We start from the raw sequence: 21,912 nt of genomic DNA, 5'->3' as shown, positions 1-21,912 counted from the left end.
CCCTTGATCTATAGCCTAGCAAGCATAAATGTGGCACAAGTCCTCGGCAGGTTGGTCCATGGAGATCAGGGATGGGGGTGAGAGGGTATCATGATGAACCCCAGAGCTCGTCGGGGACCAAGAGCCTCAGTGAACTTAATTAAATTGTGGCTCGGTCACTGGTGGCCAAAGGTGAAGCCATAGCGGCAGGAGTGTCAAAAGCATTTTGAATGTGGGGGGGACACACTGGCATAAAAGTAATATTTTATGTTAAATGTGGGGGGATCCAAACAAATAATTATGAAATGTGAGGGGGCACGTCCCCCTCAGATTTAATAGTGGCGATGCACCTGCATGGTGGCCTTCAGATCTAAGGGGAACATGATTGGTCTCTCAGTGACCTTCAACAACTCTCCCCAGCACACTCCCACACCACTTACATCCACCATGAGAAGGGAGTCTGGCCTTGCTGCCTGTGCCCAACATTGGTACCAATGCCCAGATAGTGAGAGGAAAGGAGCATGCAGTGAGTACAGTGTGTAAGGAGCATGCATTGAGTACAGTGTGTAAGGAACATGCACTGAGTGCAGTGTGTAAGGAGCATGCACTGAGTACAGTGTGTAAGGAACATGCACTGATTACAGTGTGTAAGGAAAACACACTGAGTACAGTGTGTAAGGAACATTCACTGAGTACAGTGTGTAAGGAGCATGCACTGATTACAGTGTGTAAGGAGCATGCACTGATTACAGTGTGTAAGGAACATGCACTGTGTACAGTGTGTTAGGAACATGCACTGAGTACAGTGCGTTGCCACACCCACCACACAAAAAAAACACCTCAGGGTGGAGAACCTGAGTGGAGCCATGTGGCAGCATCACACTAATCCAAATGGAGTTTTTTTCCCGGTAGCTGTAGTGCCAATCGCGCCACCAACCCCCAAATTATTCCCTGTAAATTGTAGGACCTCCTTATATGGCTGAGTGTAGATTAACGTCATACCCAGGATGAAGCAATCGCAGGTTAAGGGCCTTTGCTCAAGAGCCCAACAGAGCAGAATCAATCCAGGCATTCACAGGATTTGAACCAGCAACCTTCCAGTTGTGGGCACAGATCCCTAGCCTCAAAGCCACTACACTGATCAGCATAATGCCCAGGGGTGCCATTAAATTAGCCTCCATCCCAGACCAATGCAATTATATTTCAAATTTTTTAGGGCTGCAGTCACTCAGGGGTCCTTGGAATCATTGTACATACAAGCACTACAGATGCTCAGCATAAAGTATTAGGTTCAAAAATGGCTCCAGCTCTATGCATGGTATTTGCATCAAAATAGGATTTTGTCCATATTCACTGGTTTCCACCTAAAGTCAGCATCACATATTCAGCGGCATAACAGTTGAAAAACATTAGGTCAATTAGGTCAACACATGCTCCATCCATCCACCTCCAGGTCGCTTGGCTGATGGTCGCTTGGCTGCTGGCAGTATGCTGAGCAGGCCACACCAGACATCATTCCTCCAGGATGTCCTGGATTCACCCTGAGAGCTCCACCCTGTGACAGCCAACCAGATGGCATCTGAATAAGGTGCTTAAACCTCCTCGGCTGACTCTTCTTCAAGGTCCCTCAGGATTTCCAGACTCTCCACCCTGTGATAAAGTATAAGCCAGGCATCCCATTTGCGCTGATTGTTCGGATGCCCTTCATTTCATATTAATATTGCCTTAATGATTACAGATTTGTATCACGACAACAGAGTATCAAGCCTTGCTGAATATGGGGCTTCATAGCTGTAGGTCAGTCAGAGTGTCCACGAGGTAAGTACTAGTTAAGTACTGAAGTACCGAAAAGGTACCCCAGATGGTTTGGTATTTTATCAGATGGTTATCCCAGAGGCTACAGGCACAAGGCAGGGAACAACTTAGGATTGAGCGCCATATGCACACACCAGTCACACACATACAATTTAGTAACTCCATTTCCGCTTAGCATGTTTTTGGAAAGACCTCCAATTGACCTTAGCATGTTTTTGGAAAGCAGAGGGAATCCCAAAACAACTCAGGGAGAACATGCAGACTCTAGGAACATGAAATCACATGTAACGTCCAGCCTGCTCCACCTGTCTGATCCCCTCATTTCCCCTCATTTCCCCCGTGCCTGGGGCTCGTTAGTCTTACCTCTCATTCCTGCCCTCCTGTTAGCCACTCACAGCTGCCTTGTGTTTGCTCCCTTGTTGGACAGGTATATTAGCATCTCCCAGTATTGTGCTCCCTGTTCAGCCCTTATTACCTCTCAGCATTTGTGATACTGTCTGTGTTCCGATAAACACACTCTGAATGGGTCTTGCTCGAACACAGCCTGCATTTGTACCATCCCTTACCCTCTAAAATGACATCATGGTGGAGACTAAAAATACAAGCAACAGTTGGAAATTCCTCAAAAACAAAAAGAAATATGCAGAATATAAACAATGCAAAACAAAACATTAAGTCTGCATTCAGTTCCTTATTTGCAATGTATTTGCAAAACACCATGAAATAATGCACAACATGATTAATGATGCAATAAACAGATGAAAAAAAGATACAAAAAATTTGGTAAACAACAGACAAATATCATTGGACAACCACTCTGACTTTACGTCATTGACACCCCACAGGGGGAAAAACTGCTTCTTATAAAAAGGAAACAACTGAATGAACAGGCAAGAGGAGCAGTGAGAGAGCTGTGCTGATTCACCAGAACATTGACATCAGTGGTAAGGAAACATGCTATACAATCTGACAGCCTTTCTGACAATCAGCCAAGGGAAAAAGCTGGGAATGAGAACCATAGCTGTTTACTGGGAACTCAGGGAGGATTATGTTCAAACGTGCTGTAAGTTCCATAATAGCTGCTGAAATTAAAACGTCATTTTATGAGACATAATCTTGTTGCACATGGATTCATGCTGACTCATTGACTATTTCAAATAAGCAGTTATACATGTCTCTTGTGTTAGGTTTGTAAAGACATTTTGTTTTCACCTCGTAACTGTTTAGTCAACTAATGTAAAATTGTAAGAATATAACATTTTCACCTCTACAATGTGAATGTGGAGCTTTCACATTCTTCCCACGGTTGATGTTTCCTTTGCTAGTCCAAAGATGCAAACTTAGACTAACTGGTGACTGTAAATGGGTATAGCTTGTGCGACTGTGTATGTATATGGCCTGCAAAGGACTGGTATCCCATCCAGAATGAACCCAGGTATTGTCTCTTAGGCAGTCTGTGACAGGCAGTCTGTGATAGGCAGTCTGTGACAGGCAGTCTGTGACAGGCAGTCTGTGATAGGCTCCAGACCCCTCCTCCTATGACCCCGGGCAGGAAAAATGGTTAGGAGTTGGACGGATGGTTTTCAGATTTCAAATCTATATTGATATCAGAATCACAATCTTCATGTTGCTTCTCCTGAGGAGGATCGTGGGCATAGCATACCTACCAATCAGACCAGGCTTCTGTTTCTAACACTACACACTCTGGCTAGATCTGGGGGATCCCCAGACATTTCAAAGCCAGCTGAGAGATATAATAACTTCAGCATGTGCTGGGTCTGCTCCAGGGCCTCCACCCAGTGGGATGAACCTGCACCAGCTCCCTTACTGGCTGCCTCACTGCCATCCTCATTAGATGCATGAACCACCTCATCTGACTCCCCTCACTCCAAAAGATCAGAGCCCCAGTTTCGAGGCCTCACTGAATCCAGGAATTCCTCACCCTGTCACAGAGAACAAGCCTGGCAGCCCTGCTGAGAAACCTGAGTTCTCTAAACTGTTTTTCTATTGTTCAAATACTCATGCATATCCAGCTTTATCTGTTTCCTTTTCTTCTTTCCAGGATTCAAAGGTTGGAGAACAGAAATGGATAACAGGCCCAACATCAGCAACATGCTACAGTTGGAGACTATTGGTGTCTCACCTGTATATGTTTACCCATTGTTTAGCATTCTGCTTATTACCTATCTGATCACTATTATTAGCAATGTAGGAATCCTTGTTCTTATCATCATGGAAAGGAGTTTACAGCAGCCCATGTACCTGTTATTCTGTAACCTGTCCTTCAATGATATTCTGGGGAACACTAATATTTTGCCTCGAATCTTGTCGGATCTCCTTTCAAATGACAGAAGCATTAGTTATGTTGAGTGTGTCACTCAAGCATTCTGTAATCAAACATCTGCTACTGCTGCACACACAATACTGATGATCATGGCTTTTGACAGATATGTGGCCATTTGTAAGCCCTTGAGATACTCTTCAATAATGACCACCAGCATGGTGTTGAAGCTTTCGGTATGTGCTTGGGGATTTGCCATACTGACGGTGTCAGTCTTGCTGGGCCTCACCATACGTCTCAAACTTTGCAGGACACTTATTGTAAACATGTACTGTGATAATGCATCTCTGTTTAAGCTCTCCTGCCAGGATGTGACCATCAACAACATTTATGGTCTGGCTTTCACGGCGGTTCTTCTGACATCTTCAATGGGCAGCATAGCCCTTACTTACTTTAGAATCGTTACAATTTGTGTCACCAAGAAAAATAAGGAGCTAAATAGCAAGGCTCTGCAAACTTGCATCAGTCACTTAGTCGTCTATATGATCCTGTTGTGGGCTGGATTTCTCACCACAATTTTTCATCGCATTGAAATTGACTCCAGCTACCGGAAGCTTTCAAATTTGTTGTTTTTCATCATCCCAGGAAATTTAAACCCTATTATTTATGCAATACAAACAAAAGAATTAAAAACTAAAATGAAGAAAATATTTAGTGTTAAAGTAACACAAGCTCAATAAATTTCTAATGGATGCTTAACACCATCGTGATTTTTTTTGCATTAAATATAATTTGCTCTTTATGTTGTTGATCATTGGTTACTTTACCTTTATTATACAGTAAAGAAAATTTAATCCCAAATAGTAATGAAAATGTTTTTAAAAACTGATGATATATGGAAAAATGTAGGAGCAGGGAGTCAGTGAGTGTCATAGGCAAAGAAAACAAACTGTACCAAAAATAACTCATTTTTATTTTATTTTTCATGTCTATTTGAGGACGAAAATGTTCCTAATTGAATGACATATAAATTTTGTGCATCATAACGAATAAAATAGCAGAAATGCCTCATCCAATCGTACCAGACCAACGTGAGAAAAATTTAAAAGTGATTGCATGTTCTCTCTGTGTGACATGAAATTCCTCCCGTATTCCAAAGACATGCAATTAGGCTAGTCGGGGCCCTAAATTGCCTAGAGTGTATGACTGTGAATATGCCCTAGCCTGCAGAGTACAGCACAGGCCCCGGGGCCCAGCCTGTCACCTTAATCAGGATAACTATATAAACGATGGCTGCATGTATTTCGCTGGAGTAATTTTATGGCTCTATGGTTTATGCATTTCATCAAAATGAACAATGCAACCAATACTGTATGTGCTTCTCATTTTCACACATTAAAGCTGTGTTCATACAAACTAGGTGTCACGATCTGGAGCGAGCAAACAGGCGATCGTGCGGGCAGGCGTGGAAGGAGCAGGCAGACAAGGCGAAATCGTGGCTAACAAGGGGTTTAATGGGTAGACGGGGACCAGGATACACCACACGCCTACAAACATCAGACAGACCATGGACTCAGGTAAGACACGGACTGAAATACACAGGACTGAGCAAATTAACTAGACACAGCTGGGTACAATCGGGAGAAAACACGTGGGTAATCAGGGGACGTGGCACACAGGAGGAGCGGACGAGCCGGGCATGACAGAACCCCCCCCCAAAGGCGCGCTTCTCTGGGCGCGCCAAGGAAGGGGGCGACGGACGGGACAAGGCAAAACAGGACCTGAAAAACAAAACCCAAAACCATCAACGAGAGACCGGGAACAAGACGGACAGACAGAACAGGCACGAAGACAGGAAATGGGAAAGAACCTGACACAGGACGGGGAACGCGGACAGACAGAGAAGGAAAGGGGACACAGAGGGAACAGGCGGGACACAAGGGCCAGGAGTGAACGGAGGGAACACAGGAGGATGAGGAGCAGAGACTGGAGGAACAAAGCGAGGGGGAGCAGAGACAGGAGGAGCAAAAGGACCAGGGACGGGAACAGGGGGAACGAAGGGACGAGGGACCGAGAAAGGGGCCAAGGAAGGAGGGAAAGAAGCAGGGGAGCAGGGAGAGAAGGCGGGGGAACAAAGGGGAGCCCGAGGGAGACCCAGCGGGCGATGGGCGGCAACCGGAGCGGCCGCAGGTGGCCGGGAGGCCGGAGTCGGAGGGGACCCCGGAGGGGCCGAGGAGGCAGGGCGAGGGACAGACAGCGGGGACGAGGAGGGAGTCGAAGGGGACGCTGGCGAGGGCAAGGAGAGGGGGGGAGCCGTCTTCCGCCGCGCCGGAGCGGGTGGACCCGCAGGCGACCGACGAGGAGTCGGCGGAGGGAGCGAGGCTGGGCGACGAGACTTCGGAGGGGGACCTGCAGGCGACAGCCGACCTGGACGGCCAGGGCCAGCAGGCGCCACCCGAGCCTCAGCGCAGGCGACGGAGGGCGAGCCAGGGGGCAGGGCGGGCGGGACCCCCGTCCTGCGTCTATGTCCCCTTCCCTTGTGGGACACAGACAGTACCCCTGCTCGGGGTCGAGTTCTCCAGGGTACGGGCGTAGCAGTCACCAGTGTGATCCCCGAGGGGTCCCATTCCAGCTCCTCCACCTCCGAAGAAGGAGGAGCCACGATGGAGTCCTCCGGGACCACCTCGGGGACTAGGGCGATAGGAACTGGGGCACGGTCAGGAGCAGGGGCACGGTCAGGGACCGGAACAGGGTCAGCAAGCGGAGGGGGCACCTCTGTAGCTGCTGCAGGCGGAGGGGGCGCCTCTGTAGCTGCTGCAGGCGGAGGGGGCGGCCGCATGGGAGCGGGGTCTGCCAGTAATGGCGGCCGCACGGGAGCGGAAACCACGGGCAGCGGTGGCCGCACGGGAGTGGGATCCGCGGGCAGCGGCGGCCGCACGGGAGCGGGATCCGCCGGCAGTAACGGAGGGAGCTCCTCCGTACCGGCGATCGCCAGTCTCCTCCTCCTCCCTCGCTGGCACCTGGCGGTGGCGGGAGGCGGCGCGACGTCCGTGAAAGCGGATGGCGGGAGAACAAGCTCCCGCTCCGGGTACGGATAGAGGAAGGGCTCCTCGTCCTCGTCCTCACTGGAGAGCCAGTACTTCCACACTGAATAGGCGTCTTGTGTGGCCGGCCCTCGGGCTGGAGGTAGGACGGGTACCTCCCTCTCGTCCTCCGTCGGTAGGCAAAGCCTGGAGAGCGAGCAAGCTCCCAGGTGGATCTCAGGCTCCTCCGGGATCCTCCTTCTCCGCTCCTTCCTTTTCTTTTTATGGTCTGTCATTCTGTCTCGGTAGCTCGCGATCGCTCGGTGAGCGTGCAGGCGGGCGAGCGAGCAGGAACAGGCAAGCAGGCTGAAGACGGGGTAAACGGGGTTTGAATAACGAAATCCGAGGCAGGGAACACAGGACGGCAACAGACATCAGACAGACCATGGACTCAGGTAAGACACGGACTGAAATACACAGGACTGAGCAAATTAACTAGACACAGCTGGGTACAATCGGGAGAAAACACGTGGGTAATCAGGGGGCGTGGCAAACAGGAGGAGTGGACGAGCCGGGCATGACACTAGCTTTAAGTAGTTCTTTTTGTTTGCTTTGTTTTGTTATAAGGTTGAAATGATTAAAACACTCTCAGAGAGAGGGGGCGCTATCTGTTTGAGCAACTCCTGATAAGGCTCGGTGTACACATGTTTTTATGAGGACTTTTACCGTCTTTTACCGTGATTTTTTTACTAGTGTTTTACGTTTCGCGCGATGCTAAGCACAGCGGCACTTTATCTGCTCGACTTCTGGCAGATGATAGACAGCTTAGGGCGTGCAAACGGGATTTGTTCACCAGCGGCGCAGCCACCTACCACAGTTACAGGTAGGCTCGCCAACAAACGGGATTACCTGCTGGAGCTAGACTACCAACCACAGCCGACCCACAGATCCATCCTCATCGATAACAAGATAACCCGCGAACTGCTCCACGGGGACAAACGAAAGCAGATGTGGAGGAAAAGAGGCTCCAGAGGAGGAATAAGGAATCGGCTACGGAAAAGAGGCAACCGGCTGTAACCCTGTCAAACGTCAGGTCACTACGGAAGAAGACAGACGAACTCTCCACACTCGTGAAATGTGACTCGGACTATTAGCAATCCGGCCTCTTCTGATTTCAAAAGCACGCCCACCTCTCGGCCTCTCGGATCACAACGTCATCTTGCTACTGCCTGCATACAGATCAAAACTGAAAACAGACGAACCCATTATAAAACCCGTAAGAGTTTTGGACAAGGAGGCAGCTGAATTATTAAGGGTCTGTTTTGACTGGGATTTGTTTTTTAATGACTGTGTTGGTGATTTTAACAATCTGACTGATTTACTCACCTCCTGCATCGTATTTTGTGAAGACACTGTCACTCCCACCAAACAAATAAGTGTCTTTCCAAACAACAAAAAATGAGTCATTAAAGACATGAAAATCTGCCTGAACCACAAGAGAAAGGCCTTTCTGCAAGGAGACAAACTAAGGCTGAGGGAATTGGAGAAGGAGTTCAGAAGGAAAGCCAAGGTAATCAATTATAGGAACAAGGTGGAGCAGAAGCTGACTCCTGGAAACGTGAGGGAAGCATGGCAGGGTCTAAATATCACGATGGGCAGAGCAGCCAAACCTGCAGATATCGTACCAGATCCCACCTTAGCAGAGAAACTGAACATCTTCTTCACTCGCTTTAATGATGGCAGGACACCAAGCACCTGGACCCCTCCGACTCCTAGCTCTAATCGTCAAGCACTCAATATAGATGAACAGCTGGTGACTACCATCCTATGTAGAGTAAACCCACATAAAGCCTCTGGCCTGACAAGCTCAGAGGCAGGGTGCTCAAAGAAAGCTCCACTCAGCTAAGTGGAGTCTTCACCAGACTGTTCCAACACCTTCTGGACTCTGGCTGTGTCTCCAAGCAGTGGAAGGAATCCATCATCATTCCAATACCTAAAAAGACACCTGCTAAAGACCCGAAAGATTACAGACCAGTGGCCCTCACATCTGTGCTGTGTAAATGTATGGAGAGAGTGGTGGGTGACCTCCTATCAGGCATGGTGTCAGACAACCTGGATCTATTTCAGTTTGCCTAGAAGGGAAAACGCAGCGTGGAGGATGCAAGCATTACGCTTTTAAATACTGTCACCAAAAACCTGGACAAACCAACTCACCAGGATTTTATTCATGGACTTTTCCTCTGCTTTTAATACTGTAAACATTGACAACCTGCTCCACCACCTTACTGACCTAACTGTGCATCCAACACTGACTGCTTGGATTAGGAATTTTTTGTTGGTTAGACCACAAGTGTTTTTAATGGTTTTTATTCAAGTAGGTTTGTTTTACATACCGGACTCCCCTAAGGTTGTCTCCCCTCCACTCCTCTTCTACCTGCACACAAACAGCATCTCATGCAGCAGAGAAAGGATTGCACTGTTTAAATACACAGATCACATGGCTTTGGTGGCACATATAACTGACTCTCATGCTCTGTCTCTGTACCAGAAGGAAGTGAAGAATCTGATCCAAAGCTGATCACTCACTTGAACTAAACATTTCAAAAACCAAAGAGCGCATCGGCGACGTGGAGGCAGAGATAAAGCATCGGTGGTGTGGAGGCAGAGATGAAGCATCACCGACGTGGAGGCAGAGATAAAGCATCGGTGGTGTGGAGGCAGAGATAAAGCATCGGCGATGTGGAGGCAGAGATGAAGCATCACCGACGTGGAGGGAGAGATAAAGCATCGCCGATGTGGAGGCAGAGATAAAGCATCAGCGATGTGGAGGCAGAGATAAAGCATCGGTGGTGTGGAGGCAGAGATGAAGCGTCGCCGACGTGGAGGCAGAGATAAAGTGTCGGCGACGTGGAGGCAGAGATAAAGCGTCGCCGACGTGGAGGCAGAAATAAAGCGTCGCCGAGGTGGAGGCAGAGATAAAGCATCAGCGACGTGGAGGCAGAGATAAAGCATCGGCGACGTGGAGGCAGAGATAAAGCATCGGTGACGTGGAGGCAGAGATAAAGCATCACCGACGTGGAGGCAGAGCTAAAGCATCACCGACGTGGAAGCAGAGATAAAGTATCGGTGACGTGGAGGCAGAGATAAAGCATCACCGACGTGGAGGCAGAGCTAAAGCATCACTGACGTGGAGGCAGAGATAAAGCATCACCGACGTGGAGGCAGAGATAAAGCATCGGTGACGTGGAGGCAGAGATAAAGCATCACCGACATGGAGGCAGAGATAAAGCATCACTGACGTGGAGGCAGAGATAAAGCATCACTGACGTGGAGGCAGAGATAAAGCAACGGCGACGTGGAGGCAGAGATAAAGCATCACTGACGTGGAGGCAGAGATAAAGCATCACTGACGTGGAGGCAGAGATAAAGCAACGGCGACGTGGAGGCAGAGATAAAGCATCACCGACGTGGAGGCAGAGATAAAGCATCGCCAACGTAGAGGCAGAGACAAAGCATCGGTGGTGTGGAGGCAGAGGCAAAGCATCGCCGATGTGGAGGCAGAGATAAAGCATCGGTGGTGTGGAGGCAGAGGCAAAGCATCGCCGATGTGGAGGCAGAGATGAAGCATCACCGACGTAGAGGCAGAGACAAAGCATCGGCGGTGTGGAGGCAGAGTTAAAGCATCGGTGGTGTGGAGGCAGAGATAAAGCATCGGCGATGTGGAGGCAGAGTTAAAGCATCGGTGGTGTGGAGGCAGAGATAAAGCATCGGCGATGTGGAGGCAGAGTTAAAGCATCGGTGGTGTGGAGGCAGAGATAAAGCATCGGCGATGTGGAGGCAGAGTTAAAGCATCGGTGGTGTGGAGGCAGAGATAAAGCATCGGTGATGTGGAGGCAGAGATGAAGCATCACCGACGTAGAGGCAGAGATAAAGCATCGGTGACGTGGAGGCAGAGATAAAGCATCACCGACATGGAGGCAGAGATAAAGCATCACTGACGTGGAGGCAGAGATAAAGCATCACTGACGTGGAGGTAGAGATAAAGCAACGGCGACGTGGAGGCAGAGATAAAGCATCACTGACGTGGAGGCAGAGATAAAGCAACGGCGACGTGGAGGCAGAGATAAAGCATCACCGACGTGGAGGCAGAGATAAAGCCTCACCGACGTAGAGGCAGAGACAAAGCATCGGTGGTGTGGAGGTAGAGGCAAAGCATCGCCGATGTGGAGGCAGAGATAAAGCATCGGTGGTGTGGAGGCAGAGGCAAAGCATCGCCGATGTGGAGGCAGAGATGAAGCATCACCGACGTAGAGGCAGAGACAAAGCATCGGTGTTGTGGAGGCAGAGATAAAGCATCGGCGACGTGGAGGCAGAGTTAAAGCATCGGTGGTGTGGAGGCAGAGTTAAAGCATCGGTGGTGTGGAGGCAGAGATAAAGCATCGATGATGTGGAGGCAGAGATGAAGCATCACCGACGTAGAGGCAGAGACAAAGCATCGGTGGTGTGGAGGCAGAGGCAAAGCATCGCCGATGTGGAGGCAGAGATAAAGTATAGGTGACGTGGAGGCAGAGATAAAGCATCACCGACGTAGAGGCAGAGACAAAGCATCGGTGGTGTGGAGGCAGAGGCAAAGCATCGCTGATCTGGAGGCAGAGATAAAGCATCGGTGGTGTGGAGGCAGAGGCAAAGCATCGCCGATGTGGAGGCAGAGATGAAGCATCACCGACGTAGAGGCAGAGACAAAGCATCGGCGGTGTGGAGGCAGAGTTAAAGCATCGGTGGTGTGGAGGCAGAGATAAAGCATCGGTGGTGTGGAGGCAGAGGCAAAGCATCGCTGATCTGGAGGCAGAGATAAAGCATCGGTGGTGTGGAGGCAGAGGCAAAGCATCGCCGATGTGGAGGCAGAGATGAAGCATCACCGACGTAGAGGCAGAGACAAAGCATCGGCGGTGTGGAGGCAGAGTTAAAGCATCGGTGGTGTGGAGGCAGAGATAAAGCATCGGTGGTGTGGAGGCAGAGATAAAGCATCGGCGATGTGGAGGCAGAGTTAAAGCATCGGTGGTGTGGAGGCAGAGATAAAGCATCGGCGATGTGGAGGCAGAGTTAAAGCATCGGTGGTGTGGAGGCAGAGATAAAGTATCGGTGATGTGGAGGCAGAGATGAAGCATCACCGACGTAGAGGCAGAGATAAAGCATCGGTGTTGTGGAGGCAGAGATAAAGCATCGGCGACGTGGAGGCAGAGTTAAAGCATCGGTGGTGTGGAGGCAGAGTTAAAGCATCGGTGGTGTGGAGGCAGAGATAAAGCATCGGTGATGTGGAGGCAGAGATGAAGCATCACCGACGCAGAGGCAGAGACAAAGCATCGGTGGTGTGGAGGCAGAGGCAAAGCATCGCCGATGTGGAGGCAGAGATAAAGTATAGGTGACGTGGAGGCAGAGATAAAGCATCACCGACGTAGAGGCAGAGACAAAGCATCGGTGGTGTGGAGGCAGAGGCAAAGCATCGCCGATGTGGAGGCAGAGATAAAGCATCGGTGGTGTGGAGGCAGAGGCAAAGCATCGCCGATGTGGAGGCAGAGATGAAGCATCACCGACGTAGAGGCAGAGACAAAGCATCGGCGGTGTGGAGGCAGAGTTAAAGCATCGGTGGTGTGGAGGCAGAGATAAAGCATCGGTGGTTTGGAGGCAGAGATAAAGCATCGGCGATGTGGAGGCAGAGTTAAAGCATCGGTGGTGTGGAGGCAGAGATAAAGTATCGGTGATGTGGAGGCAGAGATGAAGCATCACCGACGTAGAGGCAGAGATAAAGCATCGGTGTTGTGGAGGCAGAGATAAAGCATCGGCGACGTGGAGGCAGAGTTAAAGCATCGGTGGTGTGGAGGCAGAGTTAAAGCATCGGTGATGTGGAGGCAGAGATGAAGCATCACCGACGCAGAGGCAGAGACAAAGCATCGGTGGTGTGGAGGCAGAGGCAAAGCATCGCCGATGTGGAGGCAGAGATAAAGCATCGGTGACGTGGAGGCAGAGATAAAGCATCACCGACATGGAGGCAGAGATAAAGCATCACTGACGTGGAGGCAGAGATAAAGCATCACTGACGTGGAGGCAGAGATAAAGCAACGGCGACGTGGAGGCAGAGATAAAGCATCACCGACGTGGAGGCAGAGATAAAGCATCACCGACGTAGAGGCAGAGACAAAGCATCGGTGGTGTGGAGGCAGAGGCAAAGCATCGCCGATGTGGAGGCAGAGATAAAGCATCGGTGGTGTGGAGGCAGAGGCAAAGCATCACCGATGTGGAGGCAGAGACAAAGCATCGGCGGTGTGGAGGCAGAGTTAAAGCATCGGTGGTGTGGAGGCAGAAATAAAGCATCGGTGGTGTGGAGGAAGAGATAAAGCATCGGCGATGTGGAGGCAGAGTTAAAGCATCGGTGGTGTGGAGGCAGAGATAAAGCATCGGCGATGTGGAGGCAGAGTTAAAGCATCGGTGGTGTGGAGGCAGAGATAAAGCATCGGCGACGTGGAGGCAGAGATAAAGCATCACTGACGTGGAGGCAGAGATAAAGCAACGGCGACGTGGAGGCAGAGATAAAGCATCGGCGACGTGGAGGCAGAGATAAAGCATCACTGACGTGGAGGCAGAGATAAAGCATCACCGACGTGGAGGCAGAGACAAAGCATCGGTGGTGTGGAGGCAGAGATAAAGTATCGGCGATGTGGAGGCAGAGATAAAGCATCGGCGACGTGGAGGCAGAGATAAAGCATCACTGACGTGGAGGCAGAGATAAAGCATCACCGACGTGGAGGCAGAGACAAAGCATCGGTGGTGTGGAGGCAGAGGCAAAGCATCGCCGATGTGGAGGCAGAGATGAAGCATCACCGACGTAGAGGCAGAGACAAAGCATCGGTGTTGTGGAGGCAGAGATAAAGCATCTGCGACGTGGAGGCAGAGATAAAGCATCACCGACATGGAGGCAGAGATAAAGCATCACTGACGTGGAGGCAGAGATAAAGCATCACTGACGTGGAGGTAGAGATAAAGCAACGGCGACGTGGAGGCAGAGATAAAGCATCACTGACGTGGAGGCAGAGATAAAGCAACGGCGACGTGGAGGCAGAGATAAAGCATCACCGACGTGGAGGCAGAGATAAAGCCTCACCGACGTAGAGGCAGAGACAAAGCATCGGTGGTGTGGAGGTAGAGGCAAAGCATCGCCGATGTGGAGGCAGAGATAAAGCATCGGTGGTGTGGAGGCAGAGGCAAAGCATCGCCGATGTGGAGGCAGAGATGAAGCATCACCGACGTAGAGGCAGAGACAAAGCATCGGTGTTGTGGAGGCAGAGATAAAGCATCGGCGACGTGGAGGCAGAGTTAAAGCATCGGTGGTGTGGAGGCAGAGTTAAAGCATCGGTGGTGTGGAGGCAGAGATAAAGCATCGATGATGTGGAGGCAGAGATGAAGCATCACCGACGTAGAGGCAGAGACAAAGCATCGGTGGTGTGGAGGCAGAGGCAAAGCATCGCCGATGTGGAGGCAGAGATAAAGTATAGGTGACGTGGAGGCAGAGATAAAGCATCACCGACGTAGAGGCAGAGACAAAGCATCGGTGGTGTGGAGGCAGAGGCAAAGCATCGCTGATCTGGAGGCAGAGATAAAGCATCGGTGGTGTGGAGGCAGAGGCAAAGCATCGCCGATGTGGAGGCAGAGATGAAGCATCACCGACGTAGAGGCAGAGACAAAGCATCGGCGGTGTGGAGGCAGAGTTAAAGCATCGGTGGTGTGGAGGCAGAGATAAAGCATCGGTGGTGTGGAGGCAGAGGCAAAGCATCGCTGATCTGGAGGCAGAGATAAAGCATCGGTGGTGTGGAGGCAGAGGCAAAGCATCGCCGATGTGGAGGCAGAGATGAAGCATCACCGACGTAGAGGCAGAGACAAAGCATCGGCGGTGTGGAGGCAGAGTTAAAGCATCGGTGGTGTGGAGGCAGAGATAAAGCATCGGCGATGTGGAGGCAGAGTTAAAGCATCGGTGGTGTGGAGGCAGAGATAAAGCATCGGCGATGTGGAGGCAGAGTTAAAGCATCGGTGGTGTGGAGGCAGAGATAAAGTATCGGTGATGTGGAGGCAGAGATGAAGCATCACCGACGTAGAGGCAGAGATAAAGCATCGGTGTTGTGGAGGCAGAGATAAAGCATCGGCGACGTGGAGGCAGAGTTAAAGCATCGGTGGTGTGGAGGCAGAGTTAAAGCATCGGTGGTGTGGAGGCAGAGATAAAGCATCGGTGATGTGGAGGCAGAGATGAAGCATCACCGACGCAGAGGCAGAGACAAAGCATCGGTGGTGTGGAGGCAGAGGCAAAGCATCGCCGATGTGGAGGCAGAGATAAAGTATAGGTGACGTGGAGGCAGAGATAAAGCATCACCGACGTAGAGGCAGAGACAAAGCATCGGTGGTGTGGAGGCAGAGGCAAAGCATCGCCGATGTGGAGGCAGAGATAAAGCATCGGTGGTGTGGAGGCAGAGGCAAAGCATCGCCGATGTGGAGGCAGAGATGAAGCATCACCGACGTAGAGGCAGAGACAAAGCATCGGCGGTGTGGAGGCAGAGTTAAAGCATCGGTGGTGTGGAGGCAGAGATAAAGCATCGGTGGTTTGGAGGCAGAGATAAAGCATCGGCGATGTGGAGGCAGAGTTAAAGCATCGGTGGTGTGGAGGCAGAGATAAAGTATCGGTGATGTGGAGGCAGAGATGAAGCATCACCGACGTAGAGGCAGAGATAAAGCATCGGTGTTGTGGAGGCAGAGATAAAGCATCGGCGACGTGGAGGCAGAGTTAAAGCATCGGTGGTGTGGAGGCAGAGTTAAAGCATCGGTGATGTGGAGGCAGAGATGAAGCATCACCGACGCAGAGGCAGAGACAAAGCATCGGTGGTGTGGAGGCAGAGGCAAAGCATCGCCGATGTGGAGGCAGAGATAAAGCATCGGTGACGTGGAGGCAGAGATAAAGCATCACCGACATGGAGGCAGAGATAAAGCATCACTGACGTGGAGGCAGAGATAAAGCATCACTGACGTGGAGGCAGAGATAAAGCAACGGCGACGTGGAGGCAGAGATAAAGCATCACCGACGTGGAGGCAGAGATAAAGCATCACCGACGTAGAGGCAGAGACAAAGCATCGGTGGTGTGGAGGCAGAGGCAAAGCATCGCCGATGTGGAGGCAGAGATAAAGCATCGGTGGTGTGGAGGCAGAGGCAAAGCATCACCGATGTGGAGGCAGAGACAAAGCATCGGCGGTGTGGAGGCAGAGTTAAAGCATCGGTGGTGTGGAGGCAGAAATAAAGCATCGGTGGTGTGGAGGAAGAGATAAAGCATCGGCGATGTGGAGGCAGAGTTAAAGCATCGGTGGTGTGGAGGCAGAGATAAAGCATCGGCGATGTGGAGGCAGAGTTAAAGCATCGGTGGTGTGGAGGCAGAGATAAAGCATCGGCGACGTGGAGGCAGAGATAAAGCATCACTGACGTGGAGGCAGAGATAAAGCAACGGCGACGTGGAGGCAGAGATAAAGCATCGGCGACGTGGAGGCAGAGATAAAGCATCACTGACGTGGAGGCAGAGATAAAGCATCACCGACGTGGAGGCAGAGACAAAGCATCGGTGGTGTGGAGGCAGAGATAAAGCATCGGCGATGTGGAGGCAGAGATAAAGCATCGGCGACGTGGAGGCAGAGATAAAGCATCACTGACGTGGAGGCAGAGATAAAGCATCACCGACGTGGAGGCAGAGACAAAGCATCGGTGGTGTGGAGGCAGAGGCAAAGCATCGCCGATGTGGAGGCAGAGATGAAGCATCACCGACGTAGAGGCAGAGACAAAGCATCGGTGTTGTGGAGGCAGAGATAAAGCATCTGCGACGTGGAGGCAGAGTTAAAGCATCGGTGGTGTGGAGGCAGAGATAAAGCATCGGTGATGTGGAGACAGAGATGAAGCATCACCGACGTAGAGGCAGAGACAAAGCATCGGTGGTGTGGAGGCAGAGGCAAAGCATCGCCGATGTGGAGGCAGAGATAAAGTATCGGTGACGTGGAGGCAGAGATAAAGCATCGGTGGTGTGGAGGCAGAGGCAAAGCATCGCCGATGTGGAGGCAGAGATAAAGCATCGGCGATGTGGAGGCAGAGATAAAGCATCGCCGACGTGGAGGCAGAGATGAAGCATCAGCAACGTGGAGGCAGAGATGAAGCATCGGCGGTGTGGAGGCAGAGATAAAGCATCGGCGACGTGGAGGCAGAGATAAAACATCGGCGGTGTGGAGGCAGAGATAAAACATCGGCGATGTGGAGGCAGAGATAAAGCATTAAACAGTTTGTATGTATGCGTGTATATGTATGTTTTACATGTGACATCTGAGCCTGTCAAGAAGAATTTCTGCTACCTTTGGGAACAGACAAAGTTTTCTATTCTATTCTCGTATTTTAAGCTTGCATTTCTCATTAATAACAGGCTGTACAGCTACTCAACTCATAACTCCAGCTCAGATTTATTATGGAAATTATGGACAAACTCGCCTCGTGCCCGTTGCTTCCAGGATAGGCTCCGGACCCCCCGCGACCCGATAGGATAAACGGTTTGGACAATGGATGGATGGATGGACAAACTCAAATTTCCTTTAATAAAATGATACATGACCTTATGCATACGGTTGTAAATACATTTTACAAACCCCCTCATAATTCAGTGCTTATTTGGAGCCAAGGAACAAGGCTACATCTGAATAGAAAGGGGTTACAAGGCTGGCATGGTGATGAAGTGGGTGGCACTGCTACCGCACACATTGGAGACTGGGGTGCGCATCTCTGCCTCAAGTGTCGTTGTGGGGTTTTCTCTAGGTTACCCCCCACAATCCCAAAACATATTAAACTGCAATTTGTTACTGTTAACTGATTATAGGGCTCATTACCACTGCACCAAGTATGATACTTTTGGTACTTCAAAAAGTACTGAAAATGTGGTACTTCTTTGTTTGGAGGCAGACGTGGAGGCAGACATAAAAACTTTGTGGAACCATTGTGGAATGACATCACAGAGGCGGGCATTTCCTAGTGAATTAAAAAAAAAAGCTAAAGTATACTATAACATTGGGTAATGTAGAATATTAATACTAACACTGCAAGTTATGCATATGCAACTCTTGCATGGCAAGGACCGCGATAGGTGCTAGGTTGAGATCAGGCTTTTTTATGCATTCATACTGGATGGACATTAGATCACAGGGGGGTTAAGTTTCATTAAAACATTTTCAGTCGGTCACAGAGAAGAAAAAACTTGGTAAGCTTTGCAGTTTTAATAATCAGTCCTTTTCAATATTGTTTAATATATGTTTTTAAAAAGCAGTTTACAGTTTACCTCCACAGTTTTGCATGAGCGCTGCATGCATTCTCTCTCACCTCTCATCCCTGCCCTCCTGTTAGCCATTCACAGCTGCCTTGTGTTTGCTCCCTTGTTGGTCAGGTATATTAGCATCTCCCAGTATTGTGCTCCCTGTTCAGCCCTTATTACCTCTCAGCATTTGCGATACTGTCTGTGTTCCGATAAACACACTCTGCATGGGTCTTGCTCGAACACAGCCTGCATTTGTACCATCCCTTACCCGCTAAAATGACATCATGGTGGAGACTAAAAATACAAGCAACAGTTGGAAATTCCTCAAAAACAAAAAGAAATATGCAGAATATAAACAATGCAAAACAAAACATTAAGTCTGCATTCAGTTCCTTATTTGCTATTTATTTGCAAAACACCATGAAATAATGCACAACATGATTAATGATGCAATAAACAGATGAAAAAAAGATACAAAAAATTTGGTAAACAACAGACAAATATCATTGGACAACCACTCTGACTTTACGTCATTGACACCCCACAGGGGGAAAAACTGCTTCTTATAAAAAGGAAACAACTGAATGAACAGGCAAGAGGAGCAGTGAGAGAGCTGTGCTGATTCACCAGAACATTGACATCAGTGGTAAGGAAACATGCTATACAATCTGACAGCCTTTCTGACAATCAGCCAAGGGAAAAAGCTGGGAATGAGAACCATAGCTGTTTACTGGGAACTCAGGGAGGATTATGTTCAAACGTGCTGTAAGTTCCATAATAGCTGCTGAAATTAAAACGTCATTTTATGAGACATAATCTTGTTGCACATGGATTCATGCTGACTCATTGACTATTTCAAATAAGCAGTTATACATGTCTCTTGTGTTAGGTTTATAAAGACATTTTGTTTTCACCTCGTAACTGTTTAGTCAATTGATGTAAAATTGTAAGAATATAACATTTTCACCTCTACAATGTGAATGTGGAGCTTTCACATTCTTCCCACGGTTGATGTTTCCTTTGCTAGTCCAAAGATGCAAACTTAGACTAACTGGTGACTGTAAATGGGTATAGCTTGTGTGACTGTGTATGTATATGGCCTGCAAAGGACTGGTATCCCATCCAGAGTGAACCCAGGTATTGTCTCTTAGGCAGTCTGTGATAGGCAGTCTGTGATAGGCAGTCTGTGACAGGCAGTCTGTGATAGGCAGTCTGTGATAGGCTCCAGACCCCTCCTCCTATGACCCTGGGCAGGAAAAATGGTTAGGAGTTGGACGGATGGTTTTCAGATTTCAAATCTATATTGATATCAGAATCACAATCTTCATGTTGCTTCTCCTGAGGAGGATCGTGGGCATAGCATACCTACCAATCAGACCAGGCTTCTGTTTCTAACACTACACACTCTGGTTAGATCTGGGGGATCCCCAGACATTTCAAAGCCAGCTGAGAGATATAATAACTTCAGCATGTGCTGGGTCTGCTCCAGGGCCTCCACCCAGTGGGATGAACCTGCACCAGCTCCCTTACTGGCTGCCTCACTGCCATCCTCATTAGATGCATGAACCACCTCATCTGACTCCCCTCACTCCAAAAGATCAGAGCCCCAGTTTCGAGGCCTCACTGAATCCAGGAATTCCTCACCCTGTCACAGAGAACAAGCCTGGCAGCCCTGCTGAGAAACCTGAGTTCTCTAAACTGTTTTTCTATTGTTCAAATACTCATGCATATCCAGCTTTATCTGTTTCCTTTTCTTCTTTCCAGGATTCAAAGGTTGGAGAACAGAAATGGATAACAGGCCCAACATCAGCAACATGCTACAGTTGGAGACTATTGGTGTCTCACCTGTATATGTTTACCCATTGTTTAGCATTCTGCTTATTACCTATCTGATCACTATTATTAGCAATGTAGGAATCCTTGTTCTTATCATCATGGAAAGGAGTTTACAGCAGCCCATGTACCTGTTATTCTGTAACCTGTCCTTCAATGATATTCTGGGGAACACTAATGTTATGCCTCGAATCTTGTCAGATCTCCTTTCAAATGACAGAAGCATTAGTTATGTTGAGTGTGTCACTCAAGCATTCTGTAATCAAACATCTGCTACTGCTGCACACACAATACTGATGATCATGGCTTTTGACAGATATGTGGCCATTTGTAATCCCTTGAGATACTCTTCAGTAATGACCACCAGCATGGTCTTGAAGCTTTCGGTATGTGCTTGGGGATTTGCCATACTGATGGTGTCAGTCTTGCTGGGCCTCACCATACGTCTCAAACTTTGCAGGACACTTATTGTAAACATGTACTGTGATAATGCATCTCTGTTTAAGCTCTCCTGCCAGGATGTGACCATCAACAACATTTATGGTCTGGCTTTCACGGCGGTTCTTCTGACATCTTCAATGGGCAGCATAGCCCTTACTTACTTTAGAATCGTTACAATTTGTGTCACCAGGAACAATAAGGAGCTAAACAGCAAAGCTCTGCAAACTTGCACCAGTCACTTAGTCGTCTATATGATCATGTTGTGGACTGGATTTATAAGCATTATTTTTCATCGCATTCAAATTGACTCCAGCTACCGGAAGCTTTCAAATCTGTTGTTTTTCATCATCCCAGGAAATTTAAACCCTATTATTTATGCAATACAAACAAAAGAATTGAAAACTAAAATGAAGAAAATATTTAGTGTTAAAGTAACACAAGCTCAATAAATTTCTAATGGATGCTTAACACCATCGTGATTTTTTTTTGCATTAAATATAATTTGCTCTTTATGTTGTTGATCATTGGTTACTTTACCTTTATTATACAGTAAAGAAAATTTAATCCGAAATAGTAATGAAAATGTTTTTAAAAACTGATGATATATGGAAAAATGTAGGAGCAGGGAGTCAGTGAGTGTCATAGGCAAAGAAAACAAACTGTACCAAAAGTAACTCTGAATTCATGTCTATTTAAGGACGAAAATGTTTCTAATTTTGTGCATCATAACGAATAAAATAGTAGAAATGCCTCATCCAATCCTACCAGACCAACGTGAGAAAAATTTAAAAGTGATTGCATGTTCTCTCTGTGTGACATGAAATTCCTCCCGTATTCCAAAGACATGCAATTAGGCTAGTCGGGGCCCTAAATTGCCTAGAGTGTATGACTGTGAATATGCACTAGCCTGCAGAGTACAGCACAGGCCCCGGGGCCCAGCCTGTCACCTTAATCAGGATAACTATATAAACGATGGCTGCATGTATTTCGCTGGAGTAATTTTATGGCTCTATGGTTTATGCATTTCATCAGAATGAACAATGCAACCAATACTGTATGTGCTTCTCATTTTCACACATTAAAGCTGTGTTCATACAAACTAGGTGTCACGATCTGGAGCGAGCAAACAGGCGATTGTGCGGGCAGGCGTGGAAGGAGCAGGCAGACA

General features: G+C 48.8%; 3 protein-coding genes across 10 annotated transcripts in view; all 3 read left to right on the top strand.

The window, feature by feature from the left end:
* The first annotated feature begins 2,669 nt into the window (after positions 1 to 2,669).
* Positions 2,670 to 5,115, top strand: LOC125712485 (olfactory receptor-like protein COR2). Of its 2 annotated transcripts, none has more exons than XM_048982597.1 (2): positions 2,670 to 2,738; positions 3,857 to 5,115. In XM_048982597.1, the coding sequence occupies exon 2, from the start codon at positions 3,880 to 3,882 to the stop codon at positions 4,813 to 4,815; it is 936 nt and encodes a 311-aa protein (XP_048838554.1). In that variant the 5' UTR covers positions 2,670 to 2,738; positions 3,857 to 3,879; the 3' UTR covers positions 4,816 to 5,115. The 2 variants fall into 2 exon arrangements, with proteins under 2 accessions (XP_048838554.1, XP_048838555.1); XM_048982598.1 differs by having other exon boundaries at positions 2,722 to 2,857.
* LOC125712483 (olfactory receptor 8U1-like) lies at positions 2,670 to 21,832 on the top strand. Of its 4 annotated transcripts, none has more exons than XM_048982588.1 (2): positions 2,670 to 2,738; positions 20,235 to 21,832. In XM_048982588.1, the coding sequence occupies exon 2, from the start codon at positions 20,258 to 20,260 to the stop codon at positions 21,191 to 21,193; it is 936 nt and encodes a 311-aa protein (XP_048838545.1). In that variant the 5' UTR covers positions 2,670 to 2,738; positions 20,235 to 20,257; the 3' UTR covers positions 21,194 to 21,832. The 4 variants fall into 4 exon arrangements, with proteins under 4 accessions (XP_048838545.1, XP_048838548.1, XP_048838544.1 ...); XM_048982591.1 differs by having other exon boundaries at positions 2,722 to 2,857; XM_048982587.1 differs by lacking the exon at positions 2,670 to 2,738 and adding an exon at positions 19,037 to 19,116.
* Positions 2,670 to 21,912, top strand: part of LOC125712484 (olfactory receptor 8U1-like) — a 29,724-nt gene continuing 10,481 nt past the window's right edge. The window contains exon 1 of one of the 4 annotated variants that reach the window (XM_048982594.1): positions 2,670 to 2,738. The gene's annotated coding sequence lies outside the window, so the exon portion shown is untranslated. Of the gene's footprint in view, positions 2,858 to 19,035; positions 19,236 to 21,912 lie in introns of those variants that run through there. The other 3 variants (XM_048982596.1, XM_048982592.1, XM_048982595.1) reach the window with 3 other exon arrangements.

This window comes from Brienomyrus brachyistius, chromosome 18, assembly GCF_023856365.1.
Source record: "Brienomyrus brachyistius isolate T26 chromosome 18, BBRACH_0.4, whole genome shotgun sequence".
In the NCBI taxonomy this organism is placed as follows: domain Eukaryota; kingdom Metazoa; phylum Chordata; class Actinopteri; order Osteoglossiformes; family Mormyridae; genus Brienomyrus; species Brienomyrus brachyistius.
This window is presented reverse-complemented; position numbering and strand designations above follow the sequence as displayed.

Excerpts from the sequence above, each read along its gene's own strand:
- LOC125712485 (XM_048982597.1), top strand. The coding sequence starts at position 3,880 with ATGGATAACAGGCCCAACATCAGCAACATGCTACAGTTGGAGACTATT.
- LOC125712483 (XM_048982588.1), top strand. The coding sequence starts at position 20,258 with ATGGATAACAGGCCCAACATCAGCAACATGCTACAGTTGGAGACTATT.